Below are 12,139 nucleotides of genomic sequence, written 5' to 3' on the forward strand. Positions count from 1 at the left end.
ACTGAGGGATATCAAGGTCATTTCCAAGGAGAGGAAGGGAAAGGCGAGTACTAGGACAAAAAGGGATAGGAGGGCTTGGGAGCCAGATAGTGGCGAGTATCCTGGGAAAGCAGGGCTCTGGACTGCTGTCAATTTCCCACCCAAGAAAGAATCACCTCCCAAAACTTCACAGCAAGAGTAGAGAAGGAAGGAGAGCTCGACAAGGCGCAACACATTTTCCAATGTTTTATTTGCTCCTTCCAGATATTTCTAACCTGACCCTTAAATCTGTTTCAACTTTTTAAAAAATGGGGGAAAAAAACCTTCAATTACTTCAAAGCCATCTCCTCCCCTCATCAGTCCACGCACCTCTTCCAAACCAAGTGTAAAACCAGTAGCTGGGATGCTCTGCAGAGGAGAAGTCAGCTACAGGGAAACGTGGGGGTGCCCAGAGAGGAAGTCTCTTCCATCCTTAAATTTTCACTCTAGGGATAAAGAGTTCTTCATTTCTTCAGCTCTACTCTGGTTTTTATTTTGTAAAATGTGCAGGTTATTTAACACCTTTCCAATGACGAAAAGCTCGTAAGATGCAACAACCACTTACTTCCCTAAGAAGAAATAGGAATGACAAAGTAGAAATCAAAAAGGGCAAAACGAAATGAAGAGAAGTATAAGCCCCAGCATCTCAGTTTCACTTTTCACTCTTATTCTGAGTTTAAAATATGGCAGCATTTAACGGTGAGATTTTGTTTTTATAAATTGTTCATAATTTCTGAAGTCACCAATCATAGCCAAAGGTATGAAAAGTCAGGTCTGTCTTCCTGACTTTTCCTAGAAAACTCTCAAGATGAAGAGAGATTCTACATAAATAACATCTGGGAATTACCCTCACCAGGGGTTCAGTAAGAGTTCAGAGTTGGGGAAGAGAAAAGCGCAACACGTAACACCAGCCGTGGGACCACTGGTGCTGAGGGTTACCCAAAGGTGGAATGGAATGCTCAGGTACCTGTGGCACATAAAGAACCAGCAAAACACCCCAGAGTAAAACCCCTGACCTAAGGAGAAGCTGTGCCTTGAATGACTAACCTGTTCCATAACATTCATCACCGAGAGGCTGAGATGCTGTCGTCCAAAAACAAACCCTGGCTTGAGAGCTAAGAACAGGGCAAGTCCAGCTTAGGCTCACTGGATTTAGTTACCTGAAGATACTACCGGTATCTCCTAGACTCAGTGCTCACATGTGCAGAGTGAACTAAGTGTGTAGTAGTCCTTACCAGTTTCCTTCACTCATTCATTCATTCCACAAGTATTTGTTGAGCCACAAATGTCAAGTTCCATTCCAGATGTTTGGGGAAATAGCTGTGAACAACCACAAAAAGACAAAACAACTGCTCCTGGAGCTTCCACTCTAGATTCTGGAACTTACTATATAAATCAGAGTTTTCAAAGTATAGGTGGTGAAATTCATTTAGCAGTAGTACCTGATAAGCATTTTTTTTGGTCACTGAATCTTTGATAAGCATTTTGAAAAGAAGAAATGGAACAGAATATCATAAAATAGATATGAGTTCATCACACATAGTAAGAATAAGCTGTTTCACAAAATTTGCTTAGTTACTGATAGATATTTGTATCTAGGAGGATCAAGAAGGATAAGGTATTTCTGAATGTGGGTCACTGGTTACAAAGGAGGTCAGAAGTCCTGAAGGAAGGTCTCTTTTCTTTCTGGTCACTGGTTCACCTCCTACTCTTCACTGTGGGTGCTTCTTAGGAACGTCCTGCCGGTAGATTGAATCTCATTACTTTCTCATTTGCCCAAAAATGGCATTATGGATAAATATCAAAGAATATGTTCTTTCAGATAAGTGTTTGCAACCTTTCTGAGTAGGATGCTTTTTTATATCAGTTCTCTTTTTATATGCACTTCTTGTCTGATTAAGAAAATAGTGGCTAAAAGCCACATGAACTTTCAAATAGAGTCATCAGCATAAATGCTAAGAACTTCTACATAGAAATACAAATAGCATACACAGAGGACAAGTTATTCATTCTGTCTACACAGCACACTTGATGTTCAGACAAGTTTACTGAGCTCTTGTGCCAGAACAGTTCCCAGGTACAGAGACTGGTAATCATTGTCCCGGGTTCCAGTTTTATTTGTCTATTTTAGAATCACTGTGTTCTTACCAGATGATCTCTTTAAATACTTTCTGCTCATTTTCTTGCTCACTCCCTCTTCTTTCTATTAATTAATGCAAACTATTAAATCTGAGCACTAGCAGTTATAGGAGTTTTTAGTTCTTGTTGTTCATTTGTTTCATAATTTTTTTAATCCCATGAGCCAAGCTCTTTCAGACTGCTGTTAGGAACCGTGAACATAATTTTTCAAAACTTTCCTAAAGGCATACCCAACCCTACAACTGCCTTTGTTTTGACAGAAAACATTCAAAGGCAGCCACAACTGGAAGTGGCAAAGAGAATGACAAGAAACAAGCAGCCCAAGGTTTCCCAGGAATCTCACACCTCTGAAATGCAGCAGCTGCAGCCCTGGCTTCTCCAGGGTGCATATAGCCCTTATCATTGAGGTTGTATTACGGAGATCTAACTTTCCAGCTGCTTGTGCAGCTCTGATAAGATTTAGAAGTTAGAATGGATGATGCCATCTTTTAATTGAGGCTGGGCAAGGAGGAAGACTGAGCCCCTGTATGACAGAGGTCCAAGGTGGGCCACACAGACAAGAAAAGGTCAGAAAACGTCCTGAAAATCCACCTCCTCCAATAGACATGAGCGGCTGTCCACCAGCCCCCAGCTTCTAGAAACCAGCTGACCTTTCTCTGTTACTTTCAGTATTTTTTCCCTTCCTAGAAATCCAAACTGCACTCCCAAAGGTGGCAACCAAATACAATCCAGTTAAAGGCATGTTGCTTTAGCTCACTCTGTGGTCAGCAAATAGACAAACCTCAGATGCTCATAACTAGGCTTCATACTATCCTTTATCATTTGTTTTCCACGTTTCATGCTTAAAAAGAACAAAATGTGGGCTAGGGTTGTGGCTCAGTGGTAGAGCGCTTGCCTAGCATGTGTGAGGCACTGGGTTCAATACCCAGCACCATATAAAAATAAAACAAAATAAAGGTATTGTGTCCATCTACAACTAAAAAAAAAAAAAGAACAAAATGTGACCTGTTCTTCACTAACAAGGAAATAATTAACCTTTTTCTGGGAAAACCTGGTTACCTCCCTGACAAGTTAAGAGGAGGTCTCTTTCCCATTTTCCAGCGATGGCTATAAAATGCCTGGACAAAGGCAATGGCTAAGCTGCCGTGGGCTTGGTGCTGTCCTGTGATCCTACCTGATGGGGCTTCAAACTTTGGAAAAATACATACTAGCACATCGGAGGGATTAACTGCTACCAAAGGTACAGCAATTTTTTTCTTTTTAAAAGAAATCTCTTGCCTAGGAACTTCTGTACACTGCTCTCAATCTTCCACTACAAACTCCAGGCCACCTAGTGTGGGCCCCTGAATTTAGTCAGTACTTTAGGAGCTCACACCTCATTTTACCAAAGACAAAAAACAGGGGGGGGGTCTCCATAAATTCCTTCGGCAACTGGAAACCAAGTCCTTCCTATTCCTTCTTTTCTCCTACTTAGCAGCTCAACATGCTCAAAGTGATCAGAAGACTTCTAATGATCACAAAAATAGTTCTATTAATTTAAAACCTAACTACATTCTAAATATTTAACGAGCCCCCTCTCTCCTGGCTTTGAATCTCGAACAGCTTTGCTAACTAGGTACAACAGAGCAACACCCTGGTACATCTTTACACTAAAAATCGTAAAGCCAGGTTAACCTCAAATTATGTCTAGCTTTTGTCACAGCAACCTTAGCCTCACAAAATTAAGAGTTACCGAATATCTGAGTAGGTGATCCAGGTGGAGATGAATTCCCACTGGGAGACAAGTAGAGGTAGTTTTTGTTCACTCCCGTGTCAAAATCAAACGGGGACTGGTAGTCCTCATATAAATCCATGTCTCGACAATCCATTCCAAACAAAGGCAGGAGGCATGGCTTGATCACCACCTGAGGTTACTCTTCAGATGCATGCCCCTCTGACCATATTCTCTCTGCACCATGCACCCTCACCAAGGAAATCACCCCGGTTTAGAGGCCCCGCCCTGGCTTCCGGGCCCAGGTGCAGCAATTCCTTCTGGGAACCCTTCCCTCCTGGCAAGAGAGTACCCTTAGGAGGGGCTCTATTCACCACCTGTTGTTAATTTCAGTTAACAAAGAACAACCTGGGCAGGGGAGTGGAGCTTGCTTCAGTAAACAAAGGAGGGCCAGGCTCTCTGCAGCGCTTGATGTGCAAACAGTTCAAGCCAACACCAGGTTCTGGCAGAATTACAAGAACTACAATTTATTCTTTTAAAAACCAGTCAGCTGACCACAGCTACACCAGGCGGACTTAATCTTCTAGGACAAGAAAGGATTATCAATCAATAATCTCCTGCAACTGCCATCTGGGTGATACTTATTTTTTTTTTTTCACCCTGGATTACCAATGAACTCTGGAAGTCAAGCTTCCTGACTTAGCAACCTGCTTTCTAAGCATAACCCGGTACAAAAATAAAGCTGTATTTTCATCATTACTTGATCTAAAGTAGAGTAGCATTACTGTCATAAAAGTTTCAATCCATCCTTTCTTTCTCTCTCTTTCCTTTCTTTTTCAGAAGGATGAAGTGTTTCCGTTACTTGCACTTAAAAGAGATGAACAGCTTTGAAGGTGCAGTTCCCGTGTCTTCTTGACCATATTGAAGTCAGATTTAAAATTAGGTAGTCAGTGTAGTTAGGTAAATCGGGTCTAATATCGAGTGAAATCTAAAATGGAGGCCATGAGAATGAATTCCCGGGAAAGTTGAGCAACTCTCGGAATGTTAATGAAGTCCAGGAAACAGCCCCCAACAGATTTAAAGATAGCCCATCCCAAAGAAATGTTAATGAACAGCAAACTAGAAGATGCTAACTCGGAAGTGCCCAGATTACTTCTTTGGCCCACCTGTGTCCCAACCCTTCGGGCCTTCCCACCTACATTCCATCACCGAAAACTATAAAAAGGGGAACACATTCGCCCTTCAATGGATTCCATCTCTTGGGTCCCCTTCTTCCTCCGGGAGAAGTCTTTTCTGCTGTCCTTTAATAAACTTCTATTTTCCACTCTAAATTTGCCTCGGTGTGCTTCTCTGGTGTTCTACTTCAACATTGGGGAAGCAAGGACTGACACCAGTCAACAGCGGTAACACTATGACTAAGGCCATGACTGCAGGTTCTACATTAAACCCCTTTCCCTTTGCACAGCCCCCCTACAGCAACTGGGACACAATTAGCTTGTAAAACAAAACTTCCAAGTCACCAAATTCCTTACCACAAGGCTCCTAGCAGAATCTTTGTATGCTCACCTTTGCATGATCTCTGCTCAAGCTCAGCATTTACAGCTCCTGCTGATTCTAATACTAAGCAGATAAAAATAAAGGCAACTCACTCCCTTGCCCTTGATAGGCAATGGTCTGTTACTGTGTAAAGGTTTAGATATGAGATGTCACCCCAAAAGCTCATGTGAGACAATGCAAGAAACTTCAGAAGTGAAATGATTGGATTATGAGAGCCTTAACCTAAATAATGCATCAGTCCACTGATTGGGATTAACTGGATGGTAACTGTAGGCTGGTGGGGGTGTCTGGAGGAGATGGGTCGCTGGGGGTGTGCCCTTGGGGTTTATATTTTGTCCAAGGTGAGCAAGTCTCTCTGCTTTTTTTTTAGTTCTTGATGTACCTTTATTTTTTATTCATTTTTATGTGGTGCTGAGGATCAAACCCAGTGCCTCACATGTGCTAGGGCAAGCGCTCCACTGAGTCACAACCCCAGCCCTCTTTGCTTCTTGGTGGCCACTTCCTGACCTGAATTTCTCCACCACATTCTTCTGCCACCACCCTGGGCTCAGAACAATGGAGCCAGCCACCTATGAAGTGAGACCTCTTAAACCATGAGCCCCAAATAAACTTCTCCTCCTCTAAAACTTTTTTTGCAAAATAAGAAACTCAATCCCCTGCCACTCCCCCCATGGGGGCAGGGTCAGGGGTGGGGGTGGGGACCTGGGCTTCAACTCAGGGGCATTTAACCAGGCTTAGCCACATTCCCAGCCCTTTTTTGTATTTCATTGAGAGACAGGGTCTCACTGAGTTGCTTAGGGCCTTGCTAAATGGCTCTGAACTCATGATCCTCCTGCCCCAGCCTCCTGAGCCTCTGGGATATTACAGGTGTGTGCCACCATGCCCAGCTTCAATGTATTTTAAGCATTGAAAAAAAAAAAAAATCAGTGTATCTAGTGTATTAAAGTATACATGCACCAAGGTAGTTTACATTCATCTCAACTTATGGCAGATTTTTAATATTTTTGTTGTTGTTACTCTCATGTTTTACTCCATTTATAGCAAGTCTTTATCTTATTTAAGTTTTTAAAAGTTTCATTTTTTAATAACAAAAAAAAATTAGTCTGTTTTCTACTAAAAGGTACCAAAATTGGGTCAACTACAAATGTTGTTCATTTTACATTTAGAAGTAGAATGATTTCTTATTTTAATTATTACTTGAAAGAATGAATTGTCATTTTCCTGAACTCCATGGTAACTCGAACCGTGATAGGACACACATCAGAGTTCTGTCCCTGGGCTAGAAGTGGTTTATGGGGTCTTTGGCCTTCTCCATACATTCTGTATTTGGTCACTGAATACTGGTAGGAAAAAAATAATAATAATTCTCTGTTACCTTCTTCTTTCTAAAGCCACAGGTCTTCGAAGGTAATACAGACATAGATAGAATGCATGCCACAGTCACCTCCACCCTCTCACCTCCTCAAACTCATATCCTTGACCTTCTGTTGAGTATAAGCTACACCCTCTACCTGAAGTGTTAGCCAAAGTCATGCACCCTTCAAAGGTCAGGCAGAAATGCCACCTCTTCTCAGAAGTCTTCCAAGTGTGAAGGCTCTCCCAGCAGCAGCAAGTGCCTGTTGGCCAGCTAGTCGGTGCCTCCACAGCCTCCCCTCAGGGCCCATGCTGTATGGCTGCACCTACCCTGAAGATATGGCTTGCAATTAACATGGAGGGGGGAAAAATCAATAATGCCTTATGAAGACATTATATGTCTTACTTATAATAAACATGAGGATTTGAGATTTTTTAAGTAATTGTCTAAAAGTTTTGCTCTATCTGCTTAGGTACAAGCTTAGGACTGCTGTGTGAACAGCCTGGTTCTTAGAACAGGTTCTTGTTCTCCATATCTCCCATCAGAACCTAATTCACACATTCTAGCCTTGAGAAAAGTGAAGACAGATGACCAGATGTGGAAAAATCACAGATGAGTTAATGGAATGCCAGAAGCTCAGCTGGTTTAAGATTCACAAGCAAAGTGGAAGAGGAGTTGAAAAAAATAAAAGGCAGAAATGTGGTCTGGGGGCAGACCACTAAAAATCTTGAGAGACAAGTATTTACACTTAGTATACTGTGTGACAATATAAAAAGTAAATATGAGGAGCTGAGATGTAGCTCGGTGGCAGAATATGCTTGCCTAGTACTTGTGAGATGCTGGGTTCAATCCCCAGCACCTCAAAATAAGGAGAGGGTGCTTATCTAAAAAGAGGATCATAGTTCAATACAGACAAGAAAAAGAGAAGTCTTTGGTCCACAGCAGCTCTTTTTATTTATTTATTTTAATTTTTCTTTTTAATTATACATGACAGTATATTTTGACATATTTATACAAACATGAAGTACCTCTTATTCTAATTAGGATCCCACTCTTGTAGTTGTACATGATGTGGAGATTCACTGTGGTGTATTATATATATATACACACACACACATACACATATATATACATACACATACAAAGAAGAGTTCATTCCACTATCTTTCCTATTCCTGTCCCCACTCCCTTCCCTTCGTTCACCTTTGTCTAGTCNATAAAGGTACATCAAGAACTAAAAAAAAAGCAGAGAGACTTGCTCACCTTGGACAAAATATAAACCCCAAGGGCACACCCCCAGCGACCCATCTCCTCCAGACACCCCCACCCCCTTGTTGTGTGTTAGCATTCACATTATTAGAGAGAACATTCGACCTTTGGTTTGGGGGGACTGGCTTATTTCACTTAGCCTAATAGTCTCCAGATCCATCCATTTTCCGGTAAATGTCATGAAGTCATTCCTTTTTTATGCACAGTAGCTCTTTTTATTTCCCATATGGGCTAGTTGGCCCAAGGAAGAGTCAGGTAACAGGTGGTCCTGTGCTGTTGGACATTTTTACAGGACTGTCGAAAATAGATGTGCCTAAGACTGAATTCACCAGTCTCCCTCATGGTACATTGTTCCCAAGAACTCCCATTCTATGAGTCACCACCAAGGGCTGGCTGTTTATCCAACTACACCACAAGCTGTCTACCTCTCTTTCTTCCACTGTCTCTGACCACACCCTAGTCAGATCTGCTTGGAGTGTTCCCACAGGGACCAGGCCACAACAATATGGTGGATATCCACTGTCTAGTTTTTTTGTTTGTTTTATTTTTTAGGTGGACACAATATCTTTATTTTATTTTTATATGGTGCTAAGGATTGAATCCAGTGCCTCATGCATGCTAGGTGATCACTCTACCACTAAGCCACAACCCCAGCCCTGTCCTGTCTTTTTAACACTCTCTTTCCCTTGAGGAATTTCACCTCACCTACTGCATGGGTTCTGAGAAGGAAAATGACCATAGTTCTCACCTATTCACTGGCCTTAGGTGAGATCCTATGCTTCAGATCTGGTCCATGCAGACCTTGGTCCCCTTGTTCACAGAGACTGGCCTAAGGGAAGATGTCCAAACAGCTCCAGTCAGTGCCCTTCCCTGTAATTCCTCTATGAGTAATGGGGGGAAAGTGGCTTTCTCTATAACCTGAGCTGTTAGAAGCTGGTTTGGAGAGATCTGGGGCTCCTTCCTTCCCCTCGCCAATAGGCAAGAAAACCAGTGTTGAGATGGAGAAAGAACACAACAGAGACAGGTAAGGGATATAAGCACCTGAGCTCCTGCATCCAACTGCCTGGGCTTCCCAGCTACTTAACAGATAAGTTTCTGTTCTGCTTTTCTTGTTTGATTTTATTAATCCAATATAAAAAGTCTCAAAATTCCTACTTTCCAACCACATTTCCCAACTATTACCCAACCATGTTTCTGCCAAATTTGATTTTTCTGTTTCTTGAACATACTCTAAACCTTCCCTAGACAATTTTTTTTTCAGGCTAAATTCTCCTTTCTCTACATTTTTAACGAATTCCTAACCACTTATCAAACTCTACCTAATTAGTCACATAAAAATGATATAATGTACAAGAGATGTTCATTTTATATGCTACTTGAAATTTTAAAAATAGGCACTACAAATGCCTATTAAAGTTTGATTATTTGAATGTTTAAAAAAACACTCATATAATAGAAAATGTGCAAATATTAACATGATGATCTAAAAATATATCTATTTTTACATGGAAACATTCTTGATATAATTTCAAGTAACAACGCATGTTCAAAAGAAGGTTGTATTGTATGATCCACAGCTGTGTAAAAACTGAAAACAACTGATCAAAAGAAGGAAAATGGGCAGAAATACAGCATTCAACTCCCCCAAAATGTGCTCATGCACTGTACGACCAGCAGAGGGCACTCACGAGCAGTTCAGAGGTCAACTCAGTACAGCCAGGAAAGTGCATACAACAGGGCATAAACCCATTAGAAGACTCATATTGCAAATGGAAATGGAAGAAGGTACAATAACCGTAGAGAAAATTAAATTTCTCTCTGCCTATTAAAACATCACTCAAATACGTCAGCATACATCCTCTCCAAATCTGAAAGACATTTAAGGGCTAGTCTGATTTAAAACTATAGGAAAGCAGGGCACCAGGAGACACACCTATAATTCCAGCACTCAGGAGTTCAAGGTCACCCTCAGCAACTGAGCAAGATAAAACATACAAAATAAAATTGTGGAGCTGGGGCTGTAGCTCAGTGGCAGAGTACTTGCCTAGCGTGTGTGAGGCACTGAGTTAGATCCTTCGCACCACATAAAAATAAGCAAACAAAATGAAGGCATTCTGTCCATCAGCCGAAAATAAATAAATAAATTGATAAGATTCTGGGGAGTGTGTGTGTGTGTGTGTGTGTGTGTGTGTATGGAGAGAGGGTATGTGTGAATCCTTGGGTTCAATACCCAGGACCCCAAAAAAGGATATATAATTTTACATATATATGCATGTATTATATTTATATATACACACACATACATATAATTTTTAAATAAAACTATACAATATACTAAACTTAAGTGGGGGGCCCCCTGAAGGGCATGTCAAAGAGAGACAATTTAGCTGCCCAACAGTTGAGGCAGGTCACAGGGATTTGGGTAAGGTGCATGAGCCCCGACACAGCAGCCAGCTTCAAGGAGCTCCACTCACCAAATACGGGGCAACTGGACCAAAATAATAGGGGCAGCAATGGGTTATAAATCACTGGGAAAAGAGGAATCCAAGAATCCATGCAAATAATAAATATAAACATAAGTAAAGAGGGAGAAGGATGACTCTTGATTTCAGAAGAATGCCATCCTGGCCATCACTGCAAAGAGTCAGGCAAGAATAATGAATGGAAGCCAAATCTAGGGAGAAATTTCAGTAAGCTGTAAGCAGGATATTATGTGTTTTTAAAGTGTCCCTCCCCAGGAGATTAATCAGCTGTCAGACGGGAAAATATACTAGTGATATAGAGAAGAAATGGACAGCACCTTAAATGATGACCAAAATTGCCATCACCCAATGAAAGGCAGATGGATGTGTGTCCTTAAGTGTGATATTCTGAAAATGTCTATGGTGTTCTGACTAGGAAAGCAGACCCTGAACCTATTAATGAGAAAACATCAGACAAATCCAACATGAGAAGGTTCTGGTTTTTTTTAAAGGGGAGGGGTTGGGGCTGGGATTGTGGCTCAGAAGGAGAGTGCTCACCTCACATGCATAAGGCACTGGGTTCAATCCTCAGCACCACATAAAAATAAAACAAAGATATTGTGTCCACCTATAACTAAAAATAAATATTAAAAAAGGAGGAGGAGGTTGCATTCTTGGAAATTACTGACTTCATTAAAAACAAAGACTATGAAAATGATTCATACTAAAGGAGGTTATAAAGACACAACAACTAAAGAGTCAACACGTGGTCCTAGATTTGGTTGTATATTCAAGGGAAAAAAAAAAAGAAACTGTATAAAATAGGCCATTACTGGGTCAGCCGTGAAAACTGGAATACAACCGCAAATCAGTCAAAAGCTACACAAATTTTAAATTTACTAAGGTTGACCACTGCACTAAGGTTATAAGAGAATATTCCCCTTTGTAGGAAATACAAGAAGTAGTGAGTGGCAAATGGCCCCGGAATATGCGACTTCCTCTCGAGTACTTCAGACACAGAGAATGATAAAGCAGGTGGGGTAAAATGTTAACAGTAGGGGGATCTGAAAAGAGAATGCATGTGTTCTTTGTATTATTCTTATTTTTTGCCATCTTTCTATAAATATGAAATTAAAAACTGAATGGCAAGAATTCCTCTGCATCAGATTTAGCAGTCTTTAGGGAGCGAATAAAAAGGAAGAGGCAGTAATGGGGTCACTGGCCTGACAGGACTGGGCTTAGGTTACCACTGAGATGCACAGGCACATCCTGGCTCCCAGCCACTTCTGAGAGCTGAAAGGATTACTCCCCCTTCCACTGAACAAACACCTGATCTTCCCTCTGCAGTAAAAGCAGTCTCACCGTCACATCCTTTGCTGGTGACACCTTTTCTGAGGCAGGGGGAACAGTGAACACCTGCAAGCAGGAAGCAAGGCCAGGAATGGGCCAAAGGCAGAAAATGCCCTTTAATGATGACGATAACCATGACTCACCCCTAAGGAACCACTACTGGGAACCAGGCATTCTTCAATGCACTTCTCACGGGTCCTTTGGGGCAGACTTTTTCACCACACTCATTTTGCAGATGAGAAAACTGAGGCCCACAAAAGTAAAGTGATTTGCCTCAGG

General features: G+C 41.4%; 1 protein-coding gene across 14 annotated transcripts in view; it reads right to left on the bottom strand.

The window, feature by feature from the left end:
* The window catches only part of Tpd52 (tumor protein D52), a 107,364-nt gene that overhangs the window by 39,241 nt on the left and 55,984 nt on the right, over positions 1 to 12,139 (bottom strand). For 3 of the 14 annotated variants that reach the window (XM_048783094.1, XM_048783097.1, XM_048783098.1), the window contains exon 1: positions 3,890 to 4,162. The exons of 4 other annotated variants lie outside the window; for them this stretch is intronic. In XM_048783094.1, the coding sequence (XP_048639051.1) occupies positions 3,890 to 4,025 (136 nt within the window). In that variant the 5' untranslated portion in view covers positions 4,026 to 4,162. Of the gene's footprint in view, positions 1 to 3,889; positions 4,165 to 12,139 lie in introns of those variants that run through there. 7 more of the 14 variants (XM_015485900.2, XM_015485899.2, XM_015485897.2 and 4 more) reach the window with 5 other exon arrangements.

Source organism: Marmota marmota, unplaced genomic scaffold (assembly GCF_001458135.2).
Source record: "Marmota marmota marmota unplaced genomic scaffold, marMar, whole genome shotgun sequence".
NCBI classification, from domain to species: Eukaryota; Metazoa; Chordata; class Mammalia; order Rodentia; family Sciuridae; genus Marmota; species Marmota marmota.